This window comes from the organism of the source record quoted next, unplaced genomic scaffold, assembly GCF_019419815.1.
Source record: "Pyrus x bretschneideri cultivar Hongxiangsu unplaced genomic scaffold, Pyrus_bretschneideri_v1 Contig4, whole genome shotgun sequence".
NCBI lineage: Eukaryota > Viridiplantae > Streptophyta > Magnoliopsida > Rosales > Rosaceae > Pyrus > Pyrus x bretschneideri.
The window spans coordinates 7,261,778-7,281,877 of record NW_025999723.1 but is presented as its reverse complement, the minus strand read 5'-3'; the positions used below and the strand labels follow the sequence as shown (position 1 = coordinate 7,281,877).

At 37.8% G+C, this 20,100-nt stretch overlaps 2 protein-coding genes across 3 annotated transcripts; one reads left to right on the top strand and one right to left on the bottom strand.

The window, feature by feature from the left end:
- Window positions 1–5,800: 5,800 nt before the first annotated feature.
- LOC103928590 (SAC3 family protein A) lies at window positions 5,801–14,585 on the top strand. 2 transcript variants are annotated; one of them, XM_009337661.3, is made up of 14 exons: window positions 5,801–6,170; window positions 6,311–6,385; window positions 6,849–7,688; window positions 8,135–8,764; window positions 9,812–9,913; window positions 10,432–10,529; window positions 10,957–11,134; window positions 11,338–11,829; window positions 11,951–12,091; window positions 12,465–12,524; window positions 12,876–13,006; window positions 13,567–13,700; window positions 13,793–14,028; window positions 14,173–14,585. In XM_009337661.3, exons 2-14 carry the CDS (start codon window positions 6,326–6,328, stop codon window positions 14,269–14,271), a joined length of 3,201 nt encoding a protein of 1,066 aa, XP_009335936.2. In that variant the 5' UTR covers window positions 5,801–6,170; window positions 6,311–6,325; the 3' UTR covers window positions 14,272–14,585. The 2 variants fall into 2 exon arrangements, with proteins under 2 accessions (XP_009335936.2, XP_009335933.2); XM_009337658.3 differs by having other exon boundaries at window positions 5,802–6,170; window positions 6,314–6,385.
- Window positions 14,586–15,084: 499 nt separating this feature from the next.
- On the bottom strand, window positions 15,085–15,789 carry LOC103928589. The gene has a single exon (XM_009337657.3). It carries the CDS (start codon window positions 15,787–15,789, stop codon window positions 15,217–15,219), a length of 573 nt encoding a protein of 190 aa, XP_009335932.2. The 3' UTR covers window positions 15,085–15,216.
- Window positions 15,790–20,100: the final 4,311 nt, after the last annotated feature.

Here is a 20,100-nt window from a genome sequence, read left to right as displayed (position 1 = left end):
CAGAGCTCCGGCGAGGAGCGGATTTCATCCGACGCGATCGTGGGCGTTTCACAGGGTTTTAAGGTTTAAGGAAGCCTCTAATAAACTCCATAGAGACACTAGAGTAGGTTTAGGGTGGAGTTGACGTCGGGATAAGAGGATTCACAGAGTTGCAGACTCAGCCGGAGGTTTCGAAGGTTTTTCCAACCATTTTCCGTTTGTTTTTGGACCTCTAATAGAAACTGGCGAACCAGACGGCGGTCAGCGGCGGACTCCGATGAGTCACCGAAGAAGAATGAACATGTTCTGTTAACTTTAACGGAATATTCTAACGGCGTCAGGTGAGACATATCCCGAGGACGAACGTGGACAAGCAAGACTAGGGGGCTACAATCAGGCTACTTATCAGTGAGTGGGCATTTGTTTTCTATATATATATATATAGTGGTTTCCAGAACATTTCTTTTAAAATGATTTATGCTTTGAATGCCATGTCGTATATGAGTTGCATTTTAAGTATTGCATTGTTATAAAATAAGAGTTATATTGTTTGAGAGCCCATCATGGCTGCACCCCGGTATTAGTGCTCCTGCCCGGGGCTAGGGCTAGCCTTCACGTGATCGTTCACCTCATGCACCGCACGCTCACCTTGGATCCAAGTCTGGTGTCAGCCTTTCGTACAGACCACAATAGGTGGTTCCGACTTGTAGGTGACCCTTAATTTATCGCATAGCCTTCATGTGATCGTAACACTTGAGCATACATATTTATACCTAGCCTGTCGTACAAGTCACGTTAGGTGACTCTGGCTCGTGTGCTAGCCTAGATTGATAAGCTATAGATCCAGTCGTACAGGTCACGTTAGGTGACTCCGACTAACATACTATTTTATATTGGTTTCACACCTGGCTTACATTTATTATTGCTAAGATATTATGACATGACATACTTCAGTTTTTCGCTGCTCTTGCGTATTGGTTTCCATACCTATGTAGTATTATTTTTTGGAAACTATACCGGTTTTACGGAGAGGGGTTATTATTTTCAGAAAAGATAAATACGTTTTCAAATGCTTTGTTTTTTCCCATTCACCCTTCTGTTTTGCGCCCCTCCAGGTTCTAGGTAGTTGATCATCCTTGGTGGCTCATGAGGAATTCACAGCGGTTCTGACGTCTCCATAAATAAGTAGGGACCTTCTCCCTGTTTGTATAATTAGTACTTAGTTGGTTCGACTTCACTTTCGTTTACCTATGCTCTGATATGTGTATATCTTATACTTGATCACTTTCACACAGTTATATTTTATCTCTAGCTTAAATAGGTTTAGTTTTCGTTTTTATTTAGACGCATTTTTCTATTATTATCACTTCTGTTGCGCACGTGGCTACATCACCCTCATGTGACGGCCAACATGCCTCGACTCCGGTCGGCGTGTGTCATAAAATGTACAATTTTTTTAATATAAAATGAACCCGATTTTTCAATATAAAATCCATTCAATTTTTTTAATCAATTTTTAAACTTATATGGGTACATTCTTTTTCGTAGATTTTGAGAATATATCCATATCAAGTTTAATCGAAGAAATTTACTAATGTTATTAAGCCTAATATCTTTTTTTTATATTATATTTTTTATATGGTTTTCAAGAATGTACCCATGTTTTGTTTTGGTACAATAATTTTTTTCTGTTAATTTTGATGAATGTACCTATATATATGTATGTATATATACACACAATATAATAGACTTTATATTTTATTATTTTTAATCCCACAAATTATGGGTTTTATTTAAAATCTCATTAATATAAACAAATACAAATTTCAAATTTTAATTTTTAATTTACAAACTATAGTAACTTACATTATTACATTAATGTCAGAGACTTTGATCAAAAACTAAAAACAGACAAGGTTTCAATAAAAAAATATTGATAACTAAAGACTACATCCAAAGTGTCCCTAAGGTACCGTTTGGTACGTGGGACGGGACGGAACAGAGTGGGACAATGCGTTTTGTCCCACGTTTGGTGTGCCTAAAACGGGTGGAACGAGCTGTTCCACGGAACGAGTTTTGGGTGAATTTTCGTTCCACCTCACCCCCTAGAACGACTCGTTCCACATCCGTGGAACACAAAATTATAACCTCTCCGTCTCCTTCTTCTTCCTCCTTGTTTCCATCCGAGGGCATCTTTGCTCCCGCTCCGTTCCGTTCCGTTCCGTCCTGTCCTGTCCCATCCCGTCCTGTCCCGTCTCGTCTGCATACCAAACGATACCTAGGGAAATCTTACTCCTATTGTAGTTGACAATATTTGGCTACTGTTTTTCCCAACTTAGTGAAAAATGACCATGACAAATGGCTAGAAGTTGAGTGAAAAAAATGAAAAAATTCCCACTCTCCTCCTCATTAGGTTCTGATGGAAAACGAGATATTAAGGGTTGGTTTGAAATTGTTAGACTATTGGTCACGATGGTATACGTGGATTATGCATTGTTAGACTGTTGATCACGATGATATACGTGGATTATGCGTTGAAATGAATTTCCTCTGACAACGACATTAGTTATATATAGACTTCTTTATGCCTCTTCACAAGAAGTTATAACTTCCCAGGTAGAGTATCAGTTCAGTTATATCATATATATATATATATATATATCTTTTTTTGGGTTTGAATCCATGTCATTATGTAATGGCTCAACACCTTTCCGACATTGTGGTAAAGGGTCACATGCATATCATACATATCTTTTCAACATATTTAACTAATTAATGAATAATAATAATAATAATTTTTCTTATAAATTAATATATCTAGATACACTACAATAATGTATATGTTGGTACACCAATACTACGGTGTACCCTCAGTCCTTCAACCTCCTTCCATCGCTAGTGTCTTTGGGTTGGTTTGTGATTGTGGTGCTTTAAAAAAATAGCTTATTAAAAAATCTGGAACATTAAATATGTTTGGCAAAACCAAAAAAAAAAAAACAAAAAAACAATTAATTAAAAAAAACTGCTTTTAATGAAAGTAGAAAAGCATTAAAAACAGAAGCAGAGTCTACCATGCTAAAAATAGTGTTTTTTTTTCTTTTCAAAACACAATTTTCAATGCTCATTTAATGAACTTTTCAAATTGCAAGTATACCCCCACTGGCACACCCGAAACCAGAATGTCCACTAAGATTCCGAATCGAGCCATGCTGGCCGACACCTGAAAGGTGATGAAGCCATAAAGTGTGATAATGTATAAAATGTGAATAAATTAAAATCTAAAAGTGCCTAAGTACATGAGTGTGCGATGAGCAGGTCTGCATCCATTTCACGCGTGATACAGAGCATAGGTATAGTACAGTAAGGTAAGATAATGATTATACCATCATAAGAAGACATCTATATTGAAAAGTGCCATGAATTCTCGTCAATACGGAACTCTGTTGCTAGAACCTTGAGGGGTGCAAAAATAGAAAATGTGAGTGAGTGAAATAAAACTTTTCAAACCAATTTCAATTATCAAAGGCAGTAGCCCCTCGTCATAATACCTGTATAATTTCCCAGAAAATAACAGGCATGACTATAACTCTAAAGTTTAACCAAAGTAACAGTCTCAAGTTATATCGTATCAAATATCTCAATAAGAATAAGTAACTCAGGTGAAATAAATCAAACGGAGCTCATCTTCCATTTCAGTTTCGGCTTCAACGTCGTACCATGTTCCGCGCTCGCAATAGTGGACCCGACCTGGTTCTGCGGCGAGCTCACCTACTCTCCGATGATCGCGACGGCTCATACGGCGGTGATCTACCAGCCGCATTTGGTGTTGTCGGGTGGGAAAGAGGACTTAGGAGCTCTAGTGATGCTGGAGGACAGCATGAAGAAGCTTAAGAGCCCCAAAACTTCACCCTGTCTGACACTGAAGGTAGACGTTGCGCTTGATTTTCTAGGCGATTGGGTGTTTGAGTCTTGTGGGTCGGTGTCGTTTTCGAGCCTCAAGCACCCAAAGTTCAGAGCTTTTCTCAACCAGGTGGGTCTGCAGGCGATTTCTCGGCGGGAGTTCACCGGGTCGAGACTCGACGCCAAGTTTGAGGAAACGAAGGCCAAGTTCAAGGCTCCAAATTCATGACGCCATGTTCTTTCAAATTGCTTCTGATGGGTGGAAGAGCAAGACTTTTGGCGCGTTTGGGGAATATGGTCTTGTAAATTTGACTGTGAATCTTCCTAAGTATGTTGATGATGTTTTGTGGGAGACAGTGACAAACATTTATGGGCATGTTGTGCAGGGAAAGGGATTTGGGTTGCAGGGAAGGGGAAAGGGTCGGGGAAGATGAGTGTTTGGGGGGTTTTTTTTTTTAAGGGTAAATTATTATTATTATTATTATTTTATTAATTTTTTAATAGAAAGTGGGCCTAGATCAAGCCACGTCAACATTTAACTGAGAAATTCACGGCCAAGCTAATAGAATGTATAACATTGGACCAAATTCTAAAGATGAGGTATGACATTGTCAATTTTAAAAGATGAGGTATGATAGTGTCATGAGACCAATAGTTGAGGTAGTTTTGTGTAATTTACACATTTTTTTTTAGTCATTTAACATATTCAAAGCAATTTATATAAAAATTTACCTAACACTTAGATACTGCTTTTTTTTTTATATATTAAAAGCACTTTTACAAAAAAAGGTTTACCAAACACTTAACGACTTTATTTTACAGCTGTTTATTCTCACAACATAGCAGAAATAGTTTTATTTTTTAAAGCACAACAATATCAAACTAGACCTTCGTCTGTGACTCCCATATCCCATAACCTAGTAATGAACTCTCCACTGTCCCTAACACCAACAACAGGCGAGGCCAACAAGATCACTAACCTTTCAGTTGTTGACAAAAATGTGAGAGGAGAAGAAGAGAGCTGCAGGAGGTCGGGGGAGCAGACACATGCGTAATTAAATTGGCGTGAACAATATACTACTTTTTTTTAATTTTTTTTTAATAAATGATATTATCTACATTATGTGGTGAGAGATTGAGCTAAGTTTTACAATGGTCTAGTAATAATGTGATTCAAATTTGTCTTTAACGAGAATCAAACTTAAGACCTCTCACTTACAAATGAAGAGGAATACCACTAAACCGACTATGTACCCCCTTCTTAATATTGAAGTTTGAATTGATTTTCTTTTTCTTTCATCATAATTTGAATTTAAAATATATTAAAATATTGCTCAGAATAAAAAAATATTTGTTGACCTTAAAAGGGTAAACTTGACATTAAATTTGTAAATAAAATTTGGGTTCCGACTACAATTGTATTTACAACTAAGTAATACGATTTTGATATAAAATTTAATTATTGTAAAAATTCATCAATACTTATATGCAAAATCTAACCGTTATTTTTTTAAACCACTCAATAGCACATACCAAATGCAAACAGAAAACCTCAATTTTATTTACCTACAAAGCCGTGGAAAACTGTCGTTTTAAAAGGGTAAGTTTTGCCACTTAAAACTACTGTCTAGTGATATTCCTCTTTACTTGTAAGTGAGAGGTTTTAGGTTCGATTCTCGCCAAATACGAGTTTGAACCACATTATTGCTAGCTCATTATGAGGCTAAATTCACTATATTTTTCTTAATGTAGATAATTTCATTAATAAAAAAAAAAAGGTAAGTTTTCAAAGATAAATTTAAATTACATTATTATGGCACGAGAGCACCTACCGTTAATAAGCCAAATAATTTTATCTTGGTCTACCGCCAAACACAAAGTCCTACTAAACCAGCAAACACGACCCAGGACCCAACCCAGACCCCTGGTCGTTGAACCTCAAACCCTCCCTCCCTTCCACCTCCTTTCTCTCTCATCTCTCTCCCTCTCTCCCTCTCTCTCTTTCTCTCTCTGCAATTTTCTTCCGCATATCACTATCGCTGTTCTCGCCAATCTGTCCCTAATAATTTTTATTAATTTTTCCTGCTTTTTATTCAATTTCATTCATGCTATTTGGTTTTAATATTTAGGTTTTTTCAGTACAAATTCTTGTTTTTCTGGTTCTTCTTGCTCGTTTTTGTTGTTGATCTCAATCTGTTTTCTGGGTTTTTCTCCACCCTCCGATCCCATCCATCAGCGTTCTCGTAAGTCAAACTGCATTTCGAGGTTGATACCCTGCGTTTTGTCTGAAGGTACCGATTTTAATCAGCAATCAATTAGGGTTTTGGATTCTTGTTATTGAAATTTTTGTTTTGGAATTTTTACATTGGATTGAGTAGCATGTTTGATTATTTTGCTTGTTTGGTTAATTTGAGTTTTGTTTTTGTTGTAGCAGGATGCTAAAGATATGATGAATCAAGGAGGTAATACTGAGACGATTGCTTCTCTGGACCCGAATTCGCTTGAGGTGATTACTATTATGTCAACTCTTCTATTACGATTTTTGTATTAAATTCCAATTAATAGTAGGAGATTTGATTTTAAGCAGATTTTGATGCCATATAGAATTTGTGTTAAATTTATTCTCATATCCACTCTCTAAGTATAGCCTTGTCCGCATTTGGTAGTTTAGTTGTAAAACAAACTGAGGTGTTTAGTTTAGCTCGAGCGGTTATCTGGGTGCTGTTATCTTAGGGAAGAAATTATTTTACCAGGTGCCCTATACTGCTTTCCTACAGTGGATGCTAAGTTGTCTCTGATTTTCCATTTGTATTATCCCGTTCAGTTTACTTGACACGTATACCACTTTGATGGTAGCCATTTTTTAGTTGACTCTGTTTAATTTTTCTTATATATATTAATACTAATTGTTTAGTGACTTTTGAATGGAAATGTTGATTAACACATTTTTGCATTTATGTGTGTTTTAGAATCGGTATATTGTTAATGCAAACCAAGGACAGACGCCTTCATATACTCTTTCAACAACTGGTTCAGAAGCTTCATCCTGGAACCTTCATAGGACAGACAATAGCTCGACAGATAATGGGGTTCATTCCCATTCAAATTATCAATATGATCAGCATCCACAGCCGCCTGGGAGTAGTACATCAAATTTGGGAACAGTAAATGCACCACAAGATTACAATAGCTATGCTTCGTACCAAAATTCTGCGGATCCATATGTTTATGGAAGTGCAGGGTACCCAGGTTATTATAACAACTATCAGCAGCAATCCAACCCTTCCTACTCACAGCCCGTAGGAGCATATCAAAATACAGGTGCTCCTTATCAGCCTATTTCCTCATTTCAGAATACAGGGTCTAATGCTGGGTCTGCAAGTTATTCAAGCACTTACTACAATCCTGCTGATTATCAGACAGCTGGAGGTTACCCAAGTAGCAGTTACAATAATCAGACAACTGCTTGGAGTGGCGGAAATTATGCAAATTATACGCCTCATCAGTACTCACAGTACACCCCAGATACCACTGCTGCATATAGTTCTAGTGCTGCAACTTCAACTTCACAAAATTATGAGCAGCACTATAAGCAATGGGCTGATTATTACAGTCAAACAGAAGTCAGCTGTGCTCCTGGTACTGAGAACATTTCTGTTACTAGTACACCCAATGTGGGATGTCCGGTTCCAGGTGCTACCACCGGGTATCAAACCTCGGACAGCCAGCTACCACCACCACCACCACTACCTTCATACGCTCCTTCTTGGAAGCCAGAACCCAGTCCATCTGAATTGTCCTCAGTACAGGTTTGAATTTCCTTTCGCGGAGGGTTTTTTAAAAAGTTTCATGCCCTCCTATGCCTGCTCTTCTTGATATGCTACCTTGTTCAATTCTAATAGTGATCCAAGTCTTAGAATTCATAAGATTGAAACTGTCATTAATGAGTGATATAGTCATTAAAGAGTATTGCTAGTGTACATGGTAGTTATGCCTCAGATTTGGTTTTATAGTGTGCATCATCACATATATAGCCTTTATTTTTGTGTTATGTTTTGTTTCACGTTACAGTTAATCTTTACATTCTTAATCGAACCATTAGATAGAGTTCCATGATATTTCTGACAACTACAATTGGTGGTTTATCTAATGATATTGATTTGATATTAAATTCAAATATCTCTATAGTCATGAGTATGCTGTTGAAATATGTTTGGTTAGTAAAATTATTGTCGTTATTTTTTTGGTTTCTCAGTCTGGTGCTGTGGTTTTTGGTGCTCATGATGGTTACTGGAATCATGGGGCTCCGACTTCTCAATCTCAAGTTCACCACAATAGTTCTATGCAACCACACTTCCAAACGCCTTTGGATGAGAAGACTTCTTATGATAGCTTTCAGGATCACCAGAAAACTGCATTTTCTCAAGCACTCAACATGCAGTATCCTGCTTCTCAGCAGGTGCCCCATGCATCTCATACTTACCAATCACCCTCGCAACCTGTTACATCCCATGCGTCTCATACTTACCAATCACCCTCACAACCTGTTCCATCCCATGCATCTCATACTTATCAATCGCCGTCCCTACCTGTTCCATATGGGTCTCATACTTATCAATCACCCTTACAACCTGTTCCATCCCATGCGTCTCATACTTACCAATCACCCTCCCAACCTGCTCCACCTGTAGGTACACAAAGAGTTAATAAACTGCAGATTCCAACAAACCCTAGAATCACTTCAAATCCAACCTTTGGTCTACCAAAAACTGACAAGGATAGCTGTACAACCACTGCGGCAGCAAAACCTGCTTATATCAGTGTTTCACTGCCAAAGCCAGTTGACAAGGTGACATCCAGTGCCACAGCTGATTCTCTACTTAAGGTATGTCTTCTTCTTTGATGACTGTTGCTTTTTTTATTTTTTTAAGTATCAATACCCAGTTATTTCTTTCCAGACTAATATAAAGATATGATGGTCGTTGCTTCCCATCTTTTCTTCCAGAAATATGTTAGGAGTGGATACTTTGAAGTTTGTTGCCTCTTAAGATGCTCTTCTTAGGTTGCGAGCTATTCTACTATGTTAACTATGCTTGGTTATTGAATTGTAACATAACATAAACTGCCTTTCTTGTTACTAACCCTTTTTAAATGCAAGCGTGTACTGACATTCTACTAATATGAAAACAAAAATTTGATAGCGATGGGGCAGCATATAGTTCTACAATGAATAAGCAATTAAATAAGCAGATGGCTTAGGAATGAGCGTGCTCTTATGAAGGGAAAAGTGAGGCAGTGGGCTTTAAAATTCGGAATAAAAAAGGAAGATTTTGTCACCTCAACGTTTGTTTCTATACTTGTTTTTCTAGTAGGATCTTTGGAATAATAAGTGGAGAAGAATTGGGGAATTCTTTCCTGCAACTTCATAGAAAAAGGATTCTCTTTCCTCTGAAAATTTTCAATTGAATCATTAATTCCTAACATATAAATTTGAAGGATGATTAACTCTAGAGCATTTTGCAATTTCCCAGGGCTTGCCTCATGATATGGTGTGATAGTAATGAAATAAAATGTCATTCCTCTCTTAAGTTCAAGAATTGATACAAAATCTAGCAGACGGTTATACGTAAGCTATAACTGCTCAACTCTGATTGTGGTTGATAGGTGCACTGCATGTTTTTAGCATCTTAATTCGTTTTGAATACTTAATTGTTTAAATTGATATATCAATGTGTTTTTGGAGATTAGTGTAGCATCCTACCAACATGGTTTCCTATAATGTGTTTTTACTGATCTGGGTGTTATGCATGTCTTTGTTCTCTCCTTGTATATTATAACATTATGCACATAATGGCACTGTAGTTCATGACTCTCTATAATCTATGCTGTAGCTAATGAATTTATTTATTTATGCATCGTTTTTCTTTTTCAGCCTGGTATGTTTCCCAAGTCACTGCGTGGTTATGTCGAAAGGGCTTTGGCTCGCTGTAAAGATGATACGCAAATGGCTGCGTGTCAGTCTGTCATGAAGGAGGTAAGCCAAATTGGTTAGAAGTTTTTCTTGGCCAACTGTGAAATCGTACATGTTGATCCTCTTGCAAATTCCCTTTTTCGGCATGACTTTTGGCTTTTTTATCAATTGTATCCTCCCTTAGTAACTGTTATCTCCCTTAGTAACTGTTATCTAGTATGTTGTGATGATAGTAAAACCACTATATACATTGTTGTGAAGAGTTAAGTCTTTTGAGGTCTCTGCATGATGCAATGATTTTCTGTGACTTAAAACCAATAGTCAATTTTTTCTCTTTTTTTAACTCTATACTTCTCAGGGCAATGTTTCAAGGAAACATAGTGTCTGTATGTCTTGGAACTTCTGTTTGCAAATTGGGGCTGATGCATGGTCTGGGTTGCCGCTAAGCTGCTAAACTTTTTGTTAATTCCATCGACCTGAAGCATGCAAATTCTATTTTTCTCTATACTTCTTGTGTTTGTGTGTGTGTATTTTTAGATGGGATGTATATGGTATGTAAAAATACTTAATTTCCATTTCAGATTATCACCAAGGCAACAGCTGATGGTACACTTTATACGCAAGACTGGGATACTGAGCCTCTTTTCCCACTGCCAAATGAAGATGCTGTTAAGAAAGAGTAACTATCTCACTCCCTCTCTTTCTCTCTCCTTCCGTGGGCTTGTATGTTTACAGTGCATTTATGGACCTTGAACTCATTTGTTTATGAATATTTTGGTAACCCCTGTATGAAAATTGAAATGTGATCTGCTATTAACCCGATTTGGTTTTTTATTTTGTCACATTTTCTAACCTACTCTATGTGGGTTGATTGGTTTAAGGAAAATGCTAGGGAGACCATCTTTTTAGACCATATTTTATAGACTATATGATGTGGCGGTTAATGGTTGGATTCTATCTTTAAATCATTAAAGAAGGAATCCAACCATCAACCTCCACATCATGTGGTCTACAAAATATGGTTTAAGTAGATGGTTAGTTTAATGGTACAAATGATTGTATCCCAATGTATAGACCATTGACCTTTAAGTGCTCTGGTTGTGCAGTAGTTTACATTCTTCAAACCTTGTTTCATCATTGCCAAAGTACAAAAGAAGTCCGAATAGACGATCCAAGAGTAGATGGGAACCTCTACCAGAGGAGAAGCCAGTTGAGAAATCGGCATCTGTCAACAATGACAGTTTAAAGTTTTCTTGGATGAATGTCAATGATAAGCAAAGAAAGGTAATTATTTTGTCAACGTATCCCTTTTATTTATTCTTGGAAAGGAAACCCAATTGTCTTAATCTTAAGTACATATATGTTTATGTATAGATGCATATTTTATTTTTACTTACAATATCCGGATCATACATGGTATAAGCTAAGCATAATAGTTTTGAAACATTTTTAGCTTAGCCTTATATAATGTGTGTTCACACATGCAGCCATGGATGGGGAGTGCTGGGTTCAAAGATGGCAATACAAGTAATGGAAAGTTTAATTCACAGGAGCAGAAAAATGGAAGTAAGATAACCCAGAAACCATTTAAGAAGCAGCGCCTTTCTTATGTAAGTACTGCTGAGAACGGTGATGCATCTAGTGATAGTGACAAGGAACAAAGTTCATCAGCATATTACACTGGAGCAATGGACCTTGCGGATTCACCAGAGGAAAGAAAGAGACGTGAAAATCGCTCTAGGCGTTTTGAAAGAGTGCAAGGACATAGGGCACAAAATAATCACTTCAAACCAAAAAAAGCTGGTGGCGGAAACTTGTATGCCAGAAGGGCTAATGCCTTGGTGCTTAGCAAAAATTTTGAAGATGGTGGCAGCAGGGCAGTTGAGGACATTGACTGGGATTCTCTTACTGTTAAGGGGACCTGCCAGGAGATTGAGAAACGTTATTTGCGCCTCACTTCTGCTCCTGATCCTGCCACTGTAATAATCTATATCTCATATCTTTCTCTTCTATGAACATCCTAGTTAAATAAATCAAATGAACTGGTGGATTTGATGTGTGATGTAACTAATCTGCTAAAGAATCTGTTCTACATGACAGGTAAGGCCAGAGGATGTTCTTGAAAAAGCTTTGCTTATGGTGCAAGATTCCCAAAAGAATTACCTATATAAATGTGATCAGTTGAAGTCCATTCGTCAGGATCTGACTGTGCAACGAATTCGCAATCACCTAACAGTAAAGGTATATTTGATATCTTATGGTTTTTATTAATCCTTTATCATATGGGCTCTAGTTTACTTACCCCTTTTCTGCTGGTTGACTGCCATATCTTTCAAAACCAACTGCTGACTATTTAAATCAACTTAACCAGGTCTTTTTGGCTAATTAGAGTCACTTTGATCACCTATAATTTTTTACGTTTGCTTCTTTAGATCCTAATACAATATTTAAACTCTAAACTTTTGCGGAAGTTTTTTTTTTATTTTTTTTTATTTTTTTTTTTCAAATTCCGTTGTCTGTAATATTATCTTTTGTTTTCAACTGCTGACCCGAATCTTTGTAAGAGGTATGTTCACCTCAGTTTGTCATTCATTCTGCCTAATTTCATGACCAGGTGTACGAAACCCATGCTCGCTTAGCAGTGGAAGTTGGGGACCTGCCCGAGTATAATCAGGTTTGTGATCTTAGTGGGGTTGAAAACAATTTTGTAAATATTTTATGGCATGACACAAATAAGAAGATGACATTGGAAGAACTTGAATAATACCTTGACAAGGGAGGTTGTGGTAAATTATCTACGGGAATCAGTAAATTTGATTAGTTTGGCTTCAATACTGATAATTGTTTATAACATTTTTTTTGTTTATTTATGGAGATACAAATTCATCCGGTGCAGTTAAAAATATATGTACCTTTTTTAGAAAGAAAAAAAATAAACAAATCTTGTAGAGCAATTTTTATGTTTGAAGTTATTTATTCCTCAAAAGCTCGGGTGTCGAATAACAGTATTTCATGTGGTTTTCAGTGCGCGTCACAGTTGAAATCTCTCTATGCTGAAGGTATTGAGGGATGTCATATGGAGTTCTCTGCATACAACTTACTTTGTGTTATCCTTCACTCAAATAATAACAGAGATCTAGTATCATCAATGGCAAGGTCAGTAACCCTCAAGTAAAGATGACTGTTCTTTTTTGTTGATTAAACTTCCAGAAATACTCGGAGTCGTGAGTGGGTCCATTGGTAGTGAACTTTGGTTTATAGAAATACACATTTGGCAGATACGGGGACACTATAAAGTTACAAAATTATGTTTTATTGTCTTCTACTTGACTACCAACAATGTTATTCTATATTTGAAATACCAAGTAGAAATAAATGTGTGCATGTTCACACTCTAGCACTCAAGAGAGTGTTAAGTCACACTTTTCATGTCCTATATTGCCTTTGGTGCAGAATGAAATTTGAGAAATTAATGATTGGTCACCTGATTTATGTAAGTTAGTAATTACTACTCTTTCGTCAAAAAAAGAGATCATATTTGATGAAATGAGTCAAACCATGCATGGACTAAGGTTCTCGAATTTCACTACTTGTTTCGTAAAACTTTGCCTCTTTGTTGCATGTATAGCACGATTATTGCAACTTTCCCCTTCCAGTTTATCAAACCATGTAAGATAACCCTGTGAGATATATTGTCAAATGTTTGCTGAATGTAGCTTGTCAGTTGAAGCAAAAAGAGATGAAGCTGTTAAGCATGCTCTTGCGGTTCGTTCAGCTGTTACTTCAGGAAATTATGTTATGTTCTTCAGGCTCTACAAGACAGCTCCCAACTTGAGCACCTGCCTAATGGGTGGGCATCTCTTTCAAATGAAATTATCTTTTACTTTCTGAAATATAAATATATAAAAAAGGGATTATCTTATAACATTTTTCCTTCTGCAGATTTATATGTTGAAAAGATGCGGTATAAGGCAGTGAGCTGCATGTGTCGATCATATCGGCCTACGATACCTGTTCCTTATGTTGCACAAATTTTGGGATTTACCACCATTACACCCACAAATGAGGAAAGTGAGGAGAAGGATTCGGAGGGATTGGACGAATGCATTGAATGGTTGAAAGTACACGGTGCGTGCCTCGTTGTAGATAACAATGGAGAAATGCAGCTTGATACGAAGGTAGGCTTCAATTACACCATTTCTGTTCACAACGGATATACACATTCGTAGTTCCAAATGTCTTTTCGATTGAATTGTGCATTAGCTGTTCAATATTTTGTATGTAGACAGTGGCTTGACCAAATGGTTATGTTTGAAGTGCAGCCTACATCCTCGAGTCTTTACATGCCGGAGACTGATGCGGTGTCCCATGGAGACGCCACTCTTGCTGTTAACGATTTTTTGACGAGGACAACTTTATAGCGAATTTGTTAGTACCCGATTTTATTTCGAGTCGAGAGCAGCAGAAGATGATCCTGCCTTCGCAATCTAATGCACAAGAAAGGAGTGGGCAACTTCCCAGACTGATAGGGCATTCGGGGTTCCCTGTAACATTAGAGAAAGGAAAGAAAAAGAAAGATAGATTGCTGATGTGTAATTGGAATATTTAGTGGAAAAGAATCCGAATTAGTTAATATCTAATACCCATTCTTTCTTTTTTGGGCAGGTAAAGAATATGGTAAATATACAGAGAAGAAAGAATAAGAAATTTTAGAAAGTTGTTTTCTTGGATTTAATCCATTATTTCTTTGAGTGTGTTACTGTTGTGGGCATATCCCTAGTGTCAGTGGATTCGTTTTGGGCAAGGATAACACATAAGAAAGTGTTGTTACACGATTCCATGAGGGAATTATTTTTATTGTAACGTCGTCACGAGGTGTTACTGGTGCACATGTTATAACGTGGAGCATTGGTGTATTTTCTCAAACCCAGCTCTCGGATTAGCGCCTAGAGAGTTGGGTTTGAGAAACATTTCCATGTTTTGTAAAAAATCATTGTTAGGAGCACTTGATGCATGCTACTTGGGAATTCAAGACCATCTTCAAGTGTTGCATTTTCATTACAAATTTACAATGCATGCTAAGCTATTTTCGTTAGCATTTTTATCGCACTTGAAAATCGGGACACAACGGGATGAAGAGGAATGCAGAATGGACAATGTTTATATGACGCGATAAATGGTAAAACTGTTTCCAAATGGTTTATAACATATTTCTTAAGCCGCACGCAAAAAACATAATCCTAATTTTGAATGACACACTCAACGTTTAATGTTATAATCAAAGATGGAATTTGCATTACAAAAACAAATCCAAATTAATTAAAATTTAACAAATGAACAATCACATGTATAATTTAAATTTCTGTTCACTCTTTGGGCGGAGCGGACTGAGGCCACACGCTCACCTTCTCTTTCTCATACTTAATATACACCGCCGCAACCGCCGCCACAAAGTAAACCTGCACCAGCACAACCGGAGGCGTATGATACTTCAACACGCTCTTTCCAGTCGCCAGCTCCACCAGCAGCAACGCCGTTAGACCCAGAATTGCGATTCGCCCGTTTAACCTCTCGCTGTACGGGCTGAACCCGAAATTTACCTTCAACCCTCCAGACACCGGCTCCTTGAGCGGCACCGGTGGAAGGTACAAGTTGGACGCGGATGAGGATCCGGACCCGCTTTTGGACTTCTTGGTCTTCCGGATTTCCGCTTTCTTTCCAGTGCCGCTGCGGTATCGGAGTCGGACCTGGCTCAGCTTGCTGTCGAAGTCATCCGGGCCGGAACCGGATTCGGACGATGGCTCGGAGGGTGGCGTTTCCGGGTCAGTGGCTCGGGTTGCGAAGGAGAAGAAGGGTTTGGGCGAATGGGGTTTGGTCGATGAGGACGTGAGTGGGAACTGGTTGGGGAGTTGCAGGGAGGATGGTGGCATTGTCGCCATTTTTTGCTGCTGCAAAGCTTCAGCTTGTGGAGCTGTCTTGTTTTGGATAAGGATATGTCTCTAGGATTTTTTTGCTTTTTATTTAATTAAATAAATAAATACTTGAAGCTTTAATTTCTGACCTTTTGATTACTTTATTTATTTTATAGATTTTATTAAAATTTGTTTTGGGTATTTTTAGTATGGGCCTGATGGGGGGTGGCGGGAACCACTTGGGCTGCTAGCTTTTGGGGTTAGGTGAATGTATTTATGAAATGTTAGTGGGCAATTACCAACTCACAAGGTTTTGACACGGGCAATCTTAGACTGAGGAGAAATCAAATTGAACGACTCAAACTGATCAATCTGAACCACACAATCGATTAAACAACAATCAAATCGATCAACCATTCTCATTTACAATCTGACAACACGACGTCATATAATCTCAAGAGTTATAGCCTTTAGATATTTTGAGTTTGATTAAGACCATAGAGGCCTTTCAAGCCAAGCCTTCCCAAGTACTAGCTAACTCAATGAACTTACTCGCATACCTAACCAAGTACCCCTCATTGAAGTTTTGGTCCTTGTTTTACTTAGGTACCATTGGCTAGCTAAGCAAGATTGTTCATCACTATCACACTCTCTAATGCCCATTTCCTTAACTAAGGGGCACATATTCCTCTCTTTTTTTCTCCAAGTTTCTATTTCATAATCGCATCTTTTAACTGAAACATCTATAAATTTTCAGTTTACATGTTCATACTACATTAATTGATTTTCTCTTATCTTATCTTTAAGTAATTAGCTTTCTCGATTGAATTAATTTTATCGCATGAAAGAAAATGACTAGAGATTTTGACAATACAGCATCAACATGTGATTAGGCTTTCTGAATCTCTTAATCTTGGATGCCATTAATTCTCTTGTGAGTCCTAAGTCCTACCCATAGAGTTCTCCACATTAATTTCGCACATTTTCTGTCTCGTATAATCCATGGAGAGAAGGGATAGAGAAACAAAATCATAGGTACATGATCAATGAAACTGAAATAGCATGCACGCCGCTAATAGGAGGATCAAGTGATATTTATTTTTACATGTAATTTAGAAGTCTTAAGTTCGACTTTATAAAAGAATAAGTTCGTTAACTAGCTAGTAGGTCTTAAGTTCGACTTTCATAAAGAACAAGTTCGATATCAAAGAAAAACCCCAAACTTAGCTAACAGGCTGAACTCAAGAGAGATTTTGTAATGTGTCCGAACATAGACAGTACACTATATGTCAGTATATAAGTGGAAGAATTTTTTTTTTTTTTTTTAGGTGTCCATCCACTTATATAATGGTATAGTATGTATCTGTATTTTGAACACACTAAAAAAATCTCTTGAACTCAAGTGATGGGGAAAACAGAAGTCAATGAAGTCAGAAATATTAAGTAACATGTACAGAAGTTGGCAAGAAATTTATTTCTTTTGATTAATCCCCTAAAACCTACTAGCTCAGCTGAAGTCCCCAACTTTTGAAGCATATGCGATCAGAACAGGCTAGCCGCAATATATCCAACTCATCATAAATATATATACCGTTGTGTGGTAATGTTAATTGAACTTGAATAATTTTCTAAACAAACGAAGACAAACCACTAATATTACCGCTAAACCTAGGATAAGCCTCGCAGTTGTGTGCCTAACAAGTAACAACTGGTGTCTTCATAGTTCAGACCTAACGATCTTGACTGTTACATTCAGGCCCGGGGCGGATCACTTTCCGGACCCGCTCCACCACCGTAGCACAATATTGTCCGCTTTGGACTTACCATTCCCTCACGGTTTTGTTTTTGGGAACTCACGAGCAACTTCCCAGTAGGTCACCCATCATGGGATTGCTCTAGCCTCATTCTCGCTTAACTTCGGAGTTCCTACGGAACCCGAAGCCAGTGAGTTCCCAAAAGGCCTCGTGCTAGGTATGGATGGGAATATACATTTAAGGATTACTCCCCTGGGCGATGTGGGATGTTACAATCCACCCCCCTTAGGGGTCCGACGTCCTCGTCGGCACACCACGGCCAGGGTTAGGCTCTGATACCAAATTTGTCACATCCTGGCCCGGGGCGGATCACTTCCTGGGCCCGCTCCACCACCGTAGCACGATATTGTCCGCTTTGGGCTTATCATTCCCTCACGGTTTTGTTTTTGGGAACTCACGAGCAACTTCCCTGTGAGTCACCCATCATGGGATTGCTCTAGCCTCCTTCTCGCTTAACTTCGGAGTTCCTATGGAACCCAAAGCCAGTGAGTTCCCAAAAGGCCTCGTGCTAGGTAAGGATGTGAATATACATTTAAGGATCACTCCCCTGGGCGATGTGAGATGTTACATTGACTGTTGGAAATGTGCCCTAAAACCAATCATATGATGATACTTTATGGACATTTCACATGTTAAACTAATCTAGTTTAATATTAAGGGCAAATATTATTGTTTGAGCCGTCTCATATAAATGTTATATGCTTAAACGATAAGTCCAAGGAATATGTGATTGGAAGAATGCGATCTAAAAGAAGTTAGATTCATGAGACCATTCTTTCGTTGACACATCCTAAACGTTCCTGATCATAGGATTGTCAATTGGGCATTGACAGTCCGTTAAGATCAGTACGTGCTATGTCTTCTCTCAGGGAGAGTGACTAGTCTCGAGTCATTGGTGTGTGTGACATCAAGACAAGTACGTAGGTGCTCAATAGAGAATGAGTTCACTGAACACGATTAACGAAGAGTTCTCATATTCATGTCACATGAGAACTCATGGTTGGGATAATGCAAATTAGTCTTTTGACCTGAGGCATCACAGTTGTCTTGTGGTTAGGTCCTTAATCTTTGATTATGTCAAAGTCACTCCATCAGGAGGGTGTCCATGGCATCGTTGGGGTTAAGCCACTTAGCCATGGAGGCAAATGAATGCGCAACAAGGGATCTCTAACCTTCAAACTGTTTGAGGGAGAATACTCTATGATATGATTAAGAATCTTTGGCCAAAGTATGAATGAGATTTAGGAATGTGTTCCAAATCACATTCAAGGTAATCATATAAGCACAAGACTCACATTGGATAGTAGACATGAATAAACTATCAAACCAAACAATGTGGTCAAGAGTATTGTATTAGAGAAAGACCGTATTGCATTTGTAATCCTAAAACTGAATAGGTTCTCCACCTCTTCTGATTAGCTTGGGTAACCATGACATGCTGCTAGGCGTCAACCATGGTTTGTGGAAGCCCTAAAAGTGTATTATCACTAACGGGAGAATTGAAAGTAAGTTCCAATTCACAATCGATTTGAAAGAGTTTGAATCGCCCACTGCCTCGCTAAAAGGAACCTAATGGATCGTACACCGTGTAAGGTAGAGATTGAAGATTCAACGGAGATGAGTAAGAATAATTAAATGGTTTAATTATTTATGGCAAGGATGAATTAATATGATTATTAATCAAACGAATAAGTTCGTTAAAAGACCTCGGGATAGTTTTGGACCTTAAGGCCCAATGGGCTTCGAACGTCAAGTCCATTGACTTAAGTTGTGTGACAACTTAATGAATAATGATTCACAAAGGCCCAAATAGCCCAATAAATCCCATGTTAAAGAATGAGTGGTTTTGGACTTATTTACAAGTTTGCCACTCAAATGAATTAAGGAATAAGTATGACTTTATAGCCAAAATTCATTAATGGTAATTTTTGGGGAAAGGATGAGAACACAAGCTCTCCTTTCTCTCTAAAATTTAGGCCACCTTGGAGGGATCATCTAGCAATCAAACTCCTCCAAGGTCACTAATTTCTTCTTCATTATGCCTTGGTGATGAATCATTAGAGGTTCTCAATTTTGGGAACTTGGAGAAACATTTTCATCCATCCAAATCCATGGATCTAAGATGCAAGGAATGAAGGCCCTCTCTTTGGGTGATTAGCCTTTGCTTATGCAAAGAGGAATCTACAAAGGTATTGATTTCTCAACTCACTTTGTTTTGAGTTGAGTCTTGGTTCACCTATCTACTAGGCTTTGAATTTCATGGGTAAATGTTTTGTTTTAAGTGCATACAAGCATGATTCCGCCTTTAATTGTTAATTGCATGCTATTGATGTTGCTTAAATGAACATGTTTTTCACAAATCTTCCTTCAAGTGGTATCAAGAGCCTAGGTCTAATAGTTGGTGAATCCTTTTGGGTTTTGTAGTTCATAGTTTGTGATTTGAATGTTGTAATTGTTACAAGCTTTATTCTTGCTTTTTTGAATGTAAATTTTGTTAGAAAATTTGCCATCTCAAATGTTGTAG